The sequence below is a fragment of the Lepidochelys kempii genome, chromosome 14 (assembly GCF_965140285.1).
Source record: "Lepidochelys kempii isolate rLepKem1 chromosome 14, rLepKem1.hap1, whole genome shotgun sequence".
Lineage (NCBI taxonomy): Eukaryota > Metazoa > Chordata > Testudines > Cheloniidae > Lepidochelys > Lepidochelys kempii.
In genome coordinates, this window is record NC_136393.1 from 15,740,436 (window position 1) to 15,755,858 (window position 15,423).

General features: G+C 45.2%; 1 protein-coding gene across 8 annotated transcripts in view; it reads left to right on the forward strand.

Moving 5' to 3' along the window:
- The window catches only part of UNK (unk zinc finger), a 68,225-nt gene extending 55,162 nt beyond the window's left edge, over positions 1-13,063 (forward strand). For 5 of the 8 annotated variants that reach the window (XM_073312099.2, XM_073312094.2, XM_073312096.2 and 2 more), the window contains 4 exons: positions 1,108-1,296; positions 5,495-5,676; positions 6,436-6,693; positions 7,100-13,063. In XM_073312099.2, the coding sequence (XP_073168200.1) occupies positions 1,108-1,296; positions 5,495-5,676; positions 6,436-6,693; positions 7,100-7,255 (785 nt within the window). In that variant the 3' untranslated portion in view covers positions 7,256-13,063. The remainder of the gene's footprint in view (positions 1-1,107; positions 1,297-5,494; positions 5,677-6,435; positions 6,694-7,099) is intronic. The other 3 variants (XM_073312095.2, XM_073312098.2, XM_073312097.2) reach the window with 3 other exon arrangements.
- Positions 13,064-15,423: the final 2,360 nt, after the last annotated feature.

Here is a 15,423-nt window from a genome sequence, read left to right on the forward strand (position 1 = left end):
TGTCACAGGATCATTTGATAGTGAATGGCCTTATATCAAAGCATACAATGTATGTCTCATCTTCTGTATGTGACATTTGAACCAACGTCCATTTTGCCTGTCTCTAGTGGCTCAGAAGTTATAGATCTCAGGACTCTTTGCAGAGAGCATTGGTGCCTAGCTGCCACATCCCCTTACTCAATGAAACAGATTCTTCTGTATGAGCTAATGCTGTCTCCATAATGGCTATTATTTGCCTACGCAGCTACTGCTCAGAACCTTACCTGAGAAACCAAACTCCATTCTGTGGACGATTTTAGATCCGATCCCCCTCAAAGGATCAACATACTGATTCAACATCCAGATTCTGTGTGCTCTGAGGGCCCCATTCCTGCCACAGCTCAGCCTTGTTGGCCTAGCGAGACAAGAAGCATGGAATAGAGGAATTGTGATCTTTCTGTCACTCCCTTTAGGTCTGGGTGTTAACTATTGCCTTTGAAGCTGGGATATGTCAGTATCAAGTGGAGGGGGGCGGGGAGAAAACTCTTTGGAGCTATCTGTGCAGCAGGAGGAGACTGCTCTCTGGTGTAGTGGAGCTCGATTCTGTTACCACTAGTTGCAAGCTTTCAAGTACAGCTGAAGCCAGTTGCTCATTTTAGATTGACCGAGTGGTGATGTGATCCTCTTCCTCATGACTGCCGATAGTTTATTGGTATTAAAAAAAGGAAGAAGAAATTTTGCAAGTGAATTTTCATTCCAAAGCTGCTCACCTGATATCTAAAACAAATGGTTTTCCGTAGGCTCGCAGGGACTGTGAACTCTGCAGGGGGAGTGCATTCAGGGCCTGGAGGGAGAGCCTCTCTCTGTTTTGGCCAGTTGACCAGCAGTCTTGGCATATTCTGAAGGGAGTCACATCTGTTTCTACTTGGCCAGAAGGGTGCTGGCCTCAGTGCCCCTTCTGAAGGTTGAGAGCTGTGTAATGTAGAAGGGAAATGGTGGGAATTCCCAGGCTCCCCTTTTTGATGAGGAGAGGGAAGCTAACATCTGCTGTTCTAAACTCCTGTGCTGTCCTCTGGTCCATACTTCATGATCATACATTCCCATCCTCTTTGTGTGTTCTTTGTCCAGGTGGGAGTTTGCTGCAAAGTTCTGCTCCTGTAAATATCCCTGGGTCCCTTGGAAGTTCCGCCTCTTTTCACTCTGCCTCTCCTTCTCCACCGGTCAGCCTATCATCGCATTTCCTCCATCAGCCCCAGGGACACTTAAGCCAATCAGAAAACACATTCTTGGGGACATCAACTTCTCATGGATCATTAGGTAAATGCACAGTGTGTGTGTTACATGTACATACGTGTCTATACCATGTAAGTATTTTCTTTTAAGTTAACTTTAATTTGAATGTCTTCTTTCAGTGTTGCCATTTATACCTCTCCTTCCCATAATAACAACAAAACTGCAAGCTGCTTTACCAATATGTAATTAATGAATCTTCACAGCACTTCTGTGTTAGAGGGAGCAAATATCCCCATTTTACAGATAGAGAAATTGTAGAAGAAAGGTTAAGTGACTTGCCCAAGTTCACCTAGCACTAATGATGACTTGATGAGGTGAGAACTTGGGAGTTCCTGGCTCCCCATCTTGTGCTCAGACAAATAGACTGCATCTCTTTCTGCTCAGAGCTTAGGGCAAGTGATTATAGCTTGGATCTTCAGCGCAACAGAGCTGAGGTGGAGAAGGGAAGATGGTTTTAGGCCACCTTCAATTCTTGGGAACAAATGGGGGCTGGACTGGCCCGTGGAGTAATTAAGAGCAGCCTCAAGCATACTGTAGACTATGCCCAGCTGCAGTTCCCTTCATATTGCCATTCTACAATCTGCGCTCAGCAGAATGTAGCAGTGCTCCAGCCACATTCCCTTCCATCCCCACCTCCACTCCCAAAGTTGTGCCCCCTACACTGAGGGCACAACACAGGCAGAATGGGGGAGCAGGATCTGTTAAGAACCCACAGATATTTCAAGAAATCAAATAATGTGATAGGCTGAATGCTACAGTGACTCTTGAGTTATCAATGTGTATGACAACAACAACAGGCGGTAGGGCTTCCTTTAGACCATAGTGAGAGAGCACTTATCAAATTTGGTTTCAGAGTGGTAGCCGTGTTAGTCTGTGTCAGCAGAAAGAACGAGGAGTACTTGTGCCACCTTCAAGACTAACATTTATTTGAGCATAAGCTTTCGTGGGCTAAAGCCCACTTCATCAGATGCATGTAATGGAAAATACAATAGGAAGATATATATATATATATACACACACAGAGAACATGAAAAAATGGGGGTTGTCATACCAGCTCTAACGAGATCAATCAATTAAGGTGGGCTAATATGATAATAGCTCACCTTAATGTAGGCGGGTAGTGATCGATCTGTCAGGGATTGATTTGTCGCGTCTTGTCTAGACGCGATAAATTGATCCCTGAACGCGCTTCCTGTCAACTCCAGAACTCTAGCTTGCGAGAGGTGGAAGCGGAGTCGATGGGGGAGCGGCAGTGGTTGACTCGCCACCGTTCTCACGGCCAGGTAACTCAACCTAAGATACGCCGACTTCAGCTACGCTATTCGCGTAGCTGAAGTTACGTATCTTAGGTCGACCCCCCTGTAGACCAGGCCTAGGGTGCCACAAGTACTCCTCGTTTTTTCTATCAAATTCGGGAGATTTTTTAATTTTCAATGCTAAATCTCAGTAAAATGTTTTGCTAATCCATTGCTCCATGCATCTAACAACGCTGTGTCTCATATCTTGTAATCGCATTCTTTTTGGTCTTGCTTGAACGGCTTATACAATGACATTAATAAGAAAAGACATATCAGAAGGCAATGGTATTTAATTACAGCTGGTTTTTATTCATGAGAAAAGTCACAATTTCAGTAAGAAAAGGGAAATGTAACAGAAAAAATTATTTTAATAAAGCTATACTTTTTATTTCAGCAGAAAAGCATTAAATAGTTTGTATTCATATAATCACACAGAGTGCAGAATCAAAGAAATGGAATAAAATTGCAAAATGCATTTCGTGATCTGAATTTTTTAAAAAGCAAAATACAGCTTAGAACACAGTAGAGGAGTGGGAATAATTTGAGTCTTTTCAGCTTTTGATAAGGTTTTTTGACATAGTAACTTATTGTTTTAGAATGTAGGACTTGTCCATGCAGCTCATTGAATGTAGCTGAGATAGAATGCCTAGTGTGAATAGTTATTACCTTTATTTATTTATTATTTGTATTACTGTAGTGCCTAGGAGCCCTAGTTATGGTCCTATAGTGCTAGCTGCTGTACAAACACAAAAAAGATGGTCTCTGCCCCAGGGAGCTTACAGTCCAAGACAAGAGACAGCAGATGGAGCCAGACAGGCAGGGGAGTACAAGAAAACAGTGAGACTTCATTGGTCAGCATGATAGGCAGTGGTATCAGGACACCAGCAACCTAATCATTGCCAAATTCCCTTTCAAGAAATCTAGAACAGTAATAAAAATAAAATGTTAAACTTTCCCCCACTGCTAATCCTTTTGCTTTACCAGCAGGAGGGCAAATGGACAGACATTCACTCCTTAGAGGCAGGAGATGAGAGCTGTGGGAGGCTAGGGACAGTTTTTGAACCAGCATAACTATGTCGGTTGTGATGGGATTTTTTTCCCCCAAAAAATAATTATACCACCTCTAGTGTGGATGAAGTTGTACTGCTATAAAAGTTGCTGACACCGGTATAGTTTATTTCCCTTCCCATACAGGAATAAGCTATACCAGTTTAAGGCACCTTTCCACCGTTATAATTGCATGTGCACTAGGGTGTTGTGCTACTTTTATAATTTAGTTAAAGTGGTACAACATTGTAGTGTAGACAAGCCCTGAAAGAAGCAGTAGAGACCCCAAACTAACCAATTTCTGCCACTGGGTTTGAGTTGCCCAGCAAGGATAACCAGCTTCTTGGTTCTTGAGTGCTGCTTCTGACTGAGATGCTCTCTGCTGTGCTTCTAGGGTCTGGTCTTTATGCACTGGTTTAACTTAAATTTGGTCTTTAAATTAGTTTGAGTTAATCTGGTGCAAACCCCTGTGTGGACACTCTTGCACTGATTTAAACCTGATTTATATCAATTCTGCTTAATGCAGTTAGAAATTGAATTAAGACAAATCTATATAAGCCAGGTTTAAATTGATTTAAGAGTGTCCACACAGGGATTTGCCGCTAAATCACTTCTAAACTACATCACTTTCAAACAACCCTTTCATTAAACTGGTGCAAGCTGGTGAGCAGACAAGGCCTGAGTACCCAGAGCTCTCTGCTGTGTGTGCAGCAGTCATCCCTCAACTTCTTGTTGATTCTGCCCTGGATGAGGGCTGCAGAGGTTCATTCTGAGTAAAAACAGAGACTTTTTTTTACTGGCAAGGCACAAATCCTGGATTCCATGACCAATGTGTGGCCTTGTTTATCATATATTTCCTTCCACTGTGTCACCCAAGGCCCTGAGCCCTACTGTGAGAGGGGAAATGGGTTTGAATATGCTAGGCTAAGAATGTGGCTATAGCTAGATCACTGCCCTCTTAGTGCTCGAAGATGGCATGCGTGGCACTGATTTACTTACTGTGGAATCCGAAGGAGAAGTCACACCTGGCTTTGTCTACTCAGGCAAACAAAGTGGGTGTTTGCAGTCGAGGTAGCGCAGCAGTTCTCAAACTGTGGGTCAAGATGCCCAATGACCCCATTTTAATGGGGTCGCCAGGGTTGGCATTAGACTTACTGGAGCCCAGGACCCAAGTCTCAGCCCCCATCAGGGCACAAGCCCCACCTCCCGGGGCCCAAGCCCAAACCTGATAGCTTCAGCCCTGGGCAGCGGAGCTCAGGCTTTAGGTTCATCCTTGGGTGGCAGGGCTCAGGTTACAGGCCCCTGCCAGAGGCTGAAGCCCTTGGCCTTCAGCTTTGGCCCCCCTGCCCAGGGCAGTGGGGCTTGAGCGGGCTCAGGCTTCAGTCCCCCCTCCTGGGGTCATGTAGTAATTTTTGTTGTCAGAAGGGGGTCACAGTGCAATGAAGTTTGAGAACCGCTGTGCTAGCGTACGCCTAACTAGGCTACTGCATGACAAGCTGAAATGATCCTGAGGAAGTTAAACTGTCTCACACAGGTGCAAATGGGGGGATTTCAGTTGGGGTAAGCTAACTTGATTGAAAAACTCCTCTTTATAGCCTGTGTAGACGGAGCCACATTCAAGGGGAGCTTCTGTCTGGTGGCAGGAGACATCAGTTCCCAAACTACACACTCAGCTACCTAAAAGTGTGAGACCTTTAGTGTGTGAGCATTGCTGTCCCCAAATGGATGACTGTCTCCTGAAGGAGTGAACTGGTTCCTAAAACAATCCTCTGCTTCCTAAACATTCACTGTGAGCCCTGGATTTCACAGGGGCAGGGAACAAGTGGGGAAACCTCCGACACCTGTGACATAACCCTCTCTGTCTCCTCGTGAAACAGGTTTAAATGGGATGAACAGCAGCATATGGGAGCACTTTGCTTCTGGGAGTTTTTCGCCCAGTACCTCACCTGCGTTTCTGTCAGGTCCAGGTGCTGCTGAGCTGACGAGACTGCGACAAGAACTGGATGAAGCCAACAGCACAATTAAGCAGTGGGAGGAGTCCTGGAAACAAGCCAAACAGGTACAGTGCAATTTGCAGAGGATGTGGCCATAGCCAAAGAGGCTTTTCCGAACCTAGAGATGATGTGAGGTGATGTAATTCAGACCCTCTTGGAGCCAGAATCCCTTAGACCTCTTTACACCCACTTACCAATGGGTAAGGGAATGAGAGCTAGTGTACTTCATGTGCTTAGGAGCTGGAAAGGAGTAAGGCCTTGTCTACGCACTAAAGTTGCACCAATTTAACGAAAGGGGACATCTTAAACCGATTTAGTTAAACTGGTACAAAAGACTGTGTGGACACTTCATATTTCAGTTTAAAGCAAGTTTATTTCCTTTTAACGTAGTCAATTAGGAATCCGTTCAAGCTAAACTGAAACCAAACACTTTTAAACAGAAATAAGAATCTCCATACAGAGGCTCACACCAGTTTAATTAAATTGGTGTAAAATCACACCTTGAGTTAAACCAGTGCAACTTTCCTATGTAGCCAAGGCCTTAGTTACTGCAGAGCGTGACATTGATTTAACGTGCACTTTCTTACATCCTTCAGTTAGCCACTTTTTTTTTGCTACACCTCTTCTCTGGTCTCTCGGCATTCAAGTTATGCCAGTGCACACACCACCTTGGAATCTGGCCCACTGACTTTAAGGGGGTGTAAATTTCATGTGGGTAAATTGGTGTGAATCTAAATAGGTAGATAAGTAAAAGGGAGTCTTAGCTGGTCTTGGATGCTGGCAAAGGGTTTATACTGACTCTCTCTTTTTGCTGGGACTTTCAGGCATGTGATGCTTGGAAGAAGGAAGCGGAGGAAGCCAATGATCGCGCCAGCACAGCGAACATGGAATGTGAGCTGGTCCGGGAGCAGAGGGAAGCCCTGGAGCTGCAAGTGAAGAAACTCCAGGAGGAGCTGGAGAGGATCCATGCTGGCCAGGACCCCCAGCTCCTTCGCTCATTCTCTGATCTAGAGACCCTCTCACTCTCCACACTGTACACCCTACAGAAACAGCTGCGTGCCAACCTGGAGAGAGTCGACAAGGTGAGCATGAGGGACCTTGGGGTGGGAGCATTCCGCTTACCTCTTACTTTCCAGTTGGTCTGTAGAGATCTAAGGCCTTGTCTATACAGCCAAAACAGAAGTTAGCAACTTTTTTGCTCAGCCTGAGTGGATCTAGTCAAACTGCGTTATAACATGGTTAAACAAATGCTGTAGCCCTGGTCTGTACAGCTACAGAGGTCAGGGCTATAGCTAGAGTACAATTTTAAATCTAAGTAGGTCAGGGAATAGAACCTAGAAGTACCCAGGAACCCAGCCTGTGCAGCCTCACTTTCACTTCACAAAGCTGAGGGGAATATACTCCACTGTGTGCCGGCGGAGGAGCTTTCCCTCTCCCCAGCACCTCCTTGTTTGTGATGATTGTGTTTTGGTTTGTCCTCTCTTGCAGGCAGTATTTCAGATGCAATCAGTGAAATGTCTTAAGTGTCAGGAGGAGAACCGGGTGGTGTTACAGTGCCAACATGCCGTGCTGTGTGAAATGTGTGCCGAGGAGGGCGAATGCCCCATCTGCCATCCCAACAGGCCACACACTCTCCAGTCGTGACCCTTCAAGGACACTTGGTTTCTCATATCACATAGAACTTTTTAACTTTATATATATATATATATATATATATATATGTGTGTGTGTATGTATATATATATATATATTAAAAACAAAAATTAGTTGCAGAGCACTTTTTAATATTTTACATCCCCAATCTAAACTGCCCCTCTCCCACTCCCCACTAATTCTAACCATTTAGGAACTTTGAGAGCTGTTGTTAATACAGCACAAAGGGCCATTTGTGCAGAGTCTGTGTTTTTCCTCTTTTCTATTTAGGATATAACAAATTTTTGACTATTTTGAGGGTTTTGGAGTTGGGGAGAGGGGCCTCCAGGTGCTTTCCAGAGTGAGGGTTGGACTCATGGGGGAGGAAGGAGATGAATTCCCATTGCTTGATCATGTCTTCAAACCTGCACTCTTTTACTGACCCAGCTTGTTAAAGCCATCCCCACTGACAGAAGCCCTGTTGGGTGTCTGCTGGGTTAGAGCTTTGCTCGCTCGGATGCTTGCTGATCTCTGAATACACAAGAACTTTGCCTGTCCATTTAAACAACAAAGTTCATTTTTTAGAAGTTTTTTTTACACAATTTGTATATTTGTAAGAAAACAACAAAAGGGAAAAAATACAGAATTTAAAGCAACTCAGGCCAGGCCAGGCCAGTGGCTAGTGTATATTATAGGTCTGTTTGGGGGTCCTGGGTTTGAGAGTCCTTAGAAATACTGCCCAGCCGGCAAGCTAAGGCTAATCTGTAGAAGGGAGGTGGAACCACAGGTTCTGTCTCTCCCCCGATGGCGTCTTTGTCGAGATGTATTCAGCTTCAGGTTGGATGGTAGTCTGGGGACGTGCTTCGTATGTGGAAGAGATTCTAATTGGTGAGTGAGAATGTCAGGGTGGGAGATGAGCTGGGAGGTGATGACTGTACTTGAACTGGCCAGATATTTCCTGCGTCACTGCCTCAAGGATAACAGGGTTCCCACAGCTCTGTGCTCTCCATGATTGTCTGGTGGGTGAAGGTGAAGCCTGAGCTCTTCCTGGGTTCTGAGGCAGGGCACAGAACTCAGGAAGTTTGTAATTTTTCTCTGCCCATGCATCTGGTTAATATTTAGCACTTTCAGTAATGAATTCTCAGAAGATCCCTGTGAGGGGTTCTCCTTCCATGAGCAGAGCCATTGCTGTGCCATGGTAAACAGAGGTATCCACACCAACCTACTTATTTCTGTTTCACTAACAGGCTGTTCAGCCAAAACAGGCAGGCAGCTCGCAGGACAGTGATAAAAGTTCCATTTGCTGATCTCCAGCTGCACTCTTGCTACAGGTGCCACTAGTATTCATGCTGTTGACACAGCATTATGCCGGTGGTAGCAAAGTAATTTCTATCATGGAGCAAATCACTGCTCCATCTATTCCAGCCTTGAACAGTGGCCAATGCCAGAGGCTGCAGAGACAGGTATAAGTTATTTCTTCCTGATCACAGCTGACTGCTTTATGCCCTGAAGCATGATATTTGATAATACGTGTGACTTTTAAACTTAGCTAGTGTAATTGCAGATACAGTTCTTATTCACATACATGTATAACACTAATTTGAAACGTTACTAAAGCTAGTTTGCTCAGTAATGTCCAGTTGCAGAGAGTTCCACAGGTTAATTATACAGTTACTAGGACAAGATATTGTGTCAGTTGAGAAAGGAAAAGAACTTTAATTTCAACTAGACATTGAAAATCCTCAAACCACCAGCCATTATGTACAAACATTCCTGGTGACTTGGTGGAGTTAGCAATAGAGTCCAGCCTGCAGGTGTCTAGCAGACAACAGGTGGACCTGGGGAGTGTAACAGGAAAGATATGGTTCCACCAAACTCAATCTCCTTCTAGTAATGGGGACAGATGGGAAAGGAGGAACTGAGGTCCCATGAACACACTTCCTTTTCCACGACATTCCTTTTCCTTGATGCAACGAATATCTTCCGGTGTCCTTGGGCTCTCTCACTCTCCCATCTCCTGCTGTGCAGGTTCATCTTTTGAACATGCAGCTTTCTGCAAACTCTGGCTGGATCCTTCTAGGGGATCTGACCTGCTGTGAGCACCATGGATCTTTACCTCCCAGCACCATCAGCAGGGGAGCTCATGCTACCTTCTACTTGTTCACTTGGGCTGGCATTGCAGTTTACTCCTAGGTGGGGAAGGAGAGAGATGGGAACCTCCAGATTAGCCCTACACCAGCAACAAATGTTCAAGTTCATTGTTTCCCTCCAGGAAAAACAAAATGCCACTGGCCAGGACCCTGTCTAGTAGCTAAGCTTTTCTACAACCATTTCCAGTATGTAAATTGACTTCTGATTTCAGAGGGAGGCAATAACCTGCTGGGTTCCCAACCAACTGGCCAACCAGGTCATTAATTTGTTTATGTTCTCTTTCGCCGTATGGGGCGGGCAGGCTGTGGGGCACTGCAAACAGGCTGCCGTTAATGGGGCAAACTCCCCTCTCAGGTACAAATGCACGGCTCACACTGTGTGCGTATCTGAGGCCTGAGTTTGACACTGTTTTATTATTACCCATTTTTGGCTCAATCCTGCCGTATCTGCAGGAGCAAAACTCCCATCGGAGTCTCTCTTTCTCTTTTAAACGTTTTTTAATGCACCTACTGCAGAGACACTATAACACACATTGATAAGTATCCGTTCTGTCTGAAAGGACCATAACCTCCTTGTCTGGGAGTTTTACCTGCATTAAAAACTGCATGATTGGGTCTTTAATCCCATCAGTGACTCCTGGTTCTGGATGATCTGGGCTAGTTTACTCACCTTCCCCACCCTGGAAGTGCACCGGAAACCCCAGCAGCCCATGGTTGTTAATAGGAACAATTAAACTGTTATCAGAAACTTTCAAAGTATTTCGTATTTAATGCAAGGAATTAATTAGATTTGCTTCCATGATTCCATCCTTCCTCTGCAGGGAAGGGGTTAATATGCATTCCCAGATGATCTCTAAGTGCAGCTCTGTGTAGTTGTTTTTTTTTTCTCCTCCCCATTAACTTGTTTTTGGTAAAAATGCTTTTTTCCATGTGTATTTTATTGTAACTAGCATCAATTTTTAAAATTTTTTTTGTATGGAGCGATACTGCTGGTGACTATTGTGGCCATGTTGTTTGGTTATAGCCTTTGAATGTCTGTGCCATGAGGTGGGACTGGTCTCAAAGGCCTGCGAACCTGCCTCGGTTTGATCTTAAGGAAAGATCATTTGTTAAAATGTATGAAAATTCTTTTTTAAAAACAAATGAAAAACCACAAAAAAAGGGGGAAGGAAAAACCCAATGAAAATGAAATTTACTAAACTGTTTTGGTAACTAATGGAAAACTAATAGGGAATAAACTCTCGAATCAGGTCTATAATATTTATAAGCTCTGAAGCTGATCAGCCCACGTGGCTACTGGATGGAAATTAATGTGTAATGTTTGTTTTTGTTAACATTGTGGTTTATTACTCTCCTTCCTTCCTTCCTTCCTGTAGGATTGTCCATTGTGACCCCGTGCTCTCTGGACAAATCAGTTTATCCAGAGAACTGGCTGCATAATTGCAACTGATTCCCACAGGAGAGGTTCTATGGATGTGTTCCCTTCTCCTCCCAAAGTTACAGTGACCCATGATCAGCATACTCATGTCTGTCCCATTAGGATCTGGCAATTCCTTAGTAATGCAGAACTAGCTGGTCATGCTGGGGGGTCAGACTTTTCCCCATTGGCAGATTGCTTAGCCAAGTGGGGTACAAGAGAAATTCCAACCTGGAGAACTACATGGTTTGCCTTCTGAGCAAAACACAGTTTCTCTGTTTAGTACGTATCCAGAAGGACCAAAGAATCCAAATTGGAAATAATCTAAAAATCCTCCCCCTCCCTGCCCTCAAATCCTGATTCTTCCCTGCCCCACACCAATCATAGCAGAACAGGTTGAAGGGATTAGCACCAGGTGTGAAGTGTGACCCTCTCCCCAATACATTGTATTTTGTATCTTTGTACAAACACATTGACTTTTTCTCTCCTTCCTCTGGTCCTTCAACAAAGGCTTTTTAAAGCTAGGTTTCTATGAATTTTTAATTGCTGCTCTTTCACAACATGAAATCTCTGAAATGTGAATGATTTCTTTTGCTCCAGATGGAACAGAGAAATTGATCTGTGTGTATTTGATAAATAATTTGGGGGCCCTTTTCTTCCTAGAAATTAATAAGAAAATAAGTATGAGTTGGGGGACAGGGCCAAAAAAAAGGGCAAAGTCTCTGACTCTCTCTAGCAGCTGTTGACTTTACATCGTCTGAGCCAGGTGATCCCTGCATGGAGTCACTGTGCTGCTCTTAAAGCAACAGGATTCTGTGGCCAGCTTCTGTGTGTTATCAAAAGGGGGCTTACTGAAATATTGGTGCTAATGCACCCAGCCCCTCTAATGTATTGTCACGGGCTGTGTATTTTGGAGCAGAAAAGTCCATAGTGTAATGAATGGAATAATTAAATCAGACCAAGGGGACCCTTCTATGGACTGAGTCACATTAAAAGAAAAAAAGTCTTAGTCAAAGTGGACAATTTCCAGCCCTTCTGAATTAGCAGCCCACTTCGCTGATGCTGAATAGATAGGGCATGTCTGGAAACACCCCCCATAGCTTCCACCCCTCCACACAGAGTCCTTATTGGATAAGTAGCATTTGCCTCCCAAAATGTCCTGTAGCGTTGGAAGGGTTCATTAGAAACGCTGACCTCAGTGACTAATTCTGCCTGCTTGGCAGCATCCTAGCCCTGATTTGAGGGAAGGGAGTATTAATTGTGTTGTGAAACCACAGTATTCTTAAAGGTCAATAAACTTGTACTTTATTATGAAAACTATACAAGTCTGTCCACTTGAAACAGATGAATTAGAGCAACAATATTCTACATACATACTTCAAAAAGCTAGAAAATCTCCTTAGAGAATAGCCGTGAGCCTGAGAATTTCTCCGTGTTCGGGAGGCTACAGTGCATTTACATAGCCTAGGGACACTGGGGCCATGCTTAGCTCATCTCCCGGCCCTATGGACACCCAGCCAAACCCAGACTGTGGCATGCGGGTATGTGACATAGTAGTCAGATGATACGGGGAAATGGCCCAACTAGGGAGCACAGCATTCTATCTTCCCGCCAAAAGGACCTCTGCAGCTGTTCTCATTCAGAAGGGGTTTTTACTTTCCATACATCTCCAAAGCTTAACCTGAGCCACTAGCAAGGGCTTGCACAGTTCAGACAATGAAGAGAATTCCTCACCGTGTGAGGAAGAGTTTAACGCTGAATGGACTCAGGAATTCATTGCTGTTCACTAGCCACAGTTCATCCTCTTGTTCCCTCTTCCTCCTCCCAGAAGGCAGAATATTCTTACCAGTGTTTCCCTCCAGGATTATAATAATCCCTGGAGCACTGCAGACAGAAAATAGATGTTACTGGTGTCAAGAAAAGTATTGCAAAAGTGAAGTATTCCTGCAAATTAGTGACTGTGGATCAAAGATATCTATGGGGCTTCCCCATGCTGTAGTTTCCGATGTTAAAACAAAATAAGTGCGTTAAACAATACACACTACAGTAGATCTGGTGGCAGTTCTTGACCAATCTCTTTCTTGGACTTCCCGGAGAAGGAGCATTGGGAAGGAGCATCCCTCAGTCTGTGTAGACGGTGGCAGAATGGTAATCCGTGGTGTGTACAATGTGTTGTTGATTCCATGTATAGACTGTGATTTCAGCTGTCGTTCTTTCTCGTATTCTGTAAATACGTGTTTTGGTTGTTGGAAACCTGGTTTAGACTCTTTTTCTCGGCAGAGTGAATTTGCATGTGGGGCTGGAAGGAATGCAGTCTGTGTCACAGTTTCCAAGGGCAGGATGGATTTTCTAGAGGACAATAAATTTTTATTTTTTTGCTAATAAAAAAAACCCAAGCAGCTTGTGTGTGTATGTGCGCACAGTGCATCCGGGCAGTGGGGTGAACTTTCTATGTGCCTTGGCCCTGCTCTTGGGAGCGAAAGAGTTCCTGTAATTACAGACCCAGCTCATTGGGATACAGCACTAGGAGAGGCTGGGCACCTCCCAGACAGCTTTGTAGCTGACATTCCTCCCCCAAAGAGTTTACAATCAAGATGTATCTATATGACAATATGTAACAGGGTTGAGACAGTCCCATCAATGGAATGACCGAGCCACATGAGGCTCTTCGCAGGTGCCTCCAAACTAGCCAGATTCGTGGTCTTGGCTGAGAGATCGGGTCTCAAACTCCTTCTTCTGGAGGAATGAGAGGTAGCCCGGCTGAAGAAGCAGTCCCATGATGTAATCAGTAAAAGTATCAAAGGCAGTGTTAGAGCAGGACCCTGGGAGTAGGACCTTGGATCTGTTATAGAGTCATAGACTAAGGTCAGAAGGGACCATCATGATCATCTAGTCTGACCTCCTGCATATTGCAAGACAAAGAACCTCACCCACCCACTCCTATTATAGACCCCCTAACCTCTGGCCAAGTTACTGAAGTCATGATTTAAAGACTTCAAGTTACAGAGAATCCACCATTTACACTAGTTTAAACCTACAAATGATCCATGCCCCATGCTGCAGAGGATTCTCAAATTTGCCACTCACTTTCTGTGTGAAATAGCATTAAAAGCACAGTGAGATCCTTGAATGAAAGGCACTATAAGGGTACATTGGCGGCATGGAAGATGACAGCTGTCAAAAACATTTCCAGAAGATCTTTGGAAAATGCATTTTTAATACAGATGTCACTGGCCTTTGGATCAGACCGTACGTGTGTTGGGAACTAGCTATGGGCACTGCAGCATCTGTCTTGACTGTTTGGGGCTGGAGGGGCTGCAGCATCCCCATCCCCTATGGTGCATCAGGAGCTGAAGGGGTTCAAGCAGGGCTCCCCTCCCCTCCCATGGTGTGTCAGGGGTTGGAGTGTCTCGTGCAGCTTCCCCATACCCCACTCCCCTGGACTCTATGTTTTTTATTATTCAAATGTGTCTTGTGCATTGAACTTTATCCTGCTGGAACCATGCAAGAAACCACCCCAGGACAAATGGCCTGAGCCCAGAGCCTGAGTTCCCTGCTGCCTTTAGAAGCTGTGAGTCCCTTCAGGGCACCACTATCCGGGAGTTCAAGCTAAAGCAAGTCAAAGACTTGACATTAGCTCACCAGCAGGCCACTTGGATTGGGTGTGACTCTTGAAACTGGCTCAGCACACCCTGAGCACGGGTGCTGCCCTGGATCTGGATTTCATTGGGGCTGATCAAGATTTGCTAGGCACCCTCCCTCTGAAAATCAGGCCTGTTTAAGGTGCCTCTAATCTGGCATCCAAAATTGTCCGTCACCTTAGGAAGGTCTGGCCTCTATTTCAATAGCCTACATTGCTCACGAAAGATCCCAGAGAGCTTCACTCACGAGACCCGTACGGCACCCTGAAAAGGCAGCCAGGTTGTCTCTGCTCTTTCTGCTGCTCTGCTGACACTAGTATCAGAGGCACCCAGTCACGATGTGGCCACCTGCTCCCCCATCCACCACAGCGGCGCTGCAGCAATCATTAATAACACGGTTTAATTACACCTTGTGTTCATCACCCATGGCATGGGGGCTGTTGCTAGGTGGACTGTTTTCAGGGGTTGGTAACAAGCCTGTCTTGAGTAACAGGAAGGCCAAGAGACACCCATCACCATTTCCACTTAGAGTGGGAGACCAATCTCCTGTGTCGTCCCAGGTCCCAGCATATTCCCCCAAGCCTTCTGAGTCAACGTGGGGAAAGTCCCTGCCAAAGCCATGCTCCTAGCAAGAATTAGGAGAACTAAAAATAACACTTCATGGCTTCGGCTGTAGCTCCGTGGTGGTTTCACCCCTTTCCTGGCCTGGAGTAGCTCCAAGGGCAAGGTTATTTTTAAATGGTAATAAGTAGCTAAGGTTTTGCCACCTCTCAGCCATGAAATGTTGGTTGGTGCTGCACCTCGGCAGCCCTGGCTCACTGAAATCCCACGCCAGCCCTGAGGGATGCAGTGACTAGGATGCTGTCCGGCACTGTCATGCCTTGGCTGGCTGGTGAACCCCTTACAGCAGGTGTCAGTGCAAAACAGCGAGTGACCTTTGCTCGTGCCACGGGTGGTGAGCTGCCCGGACCT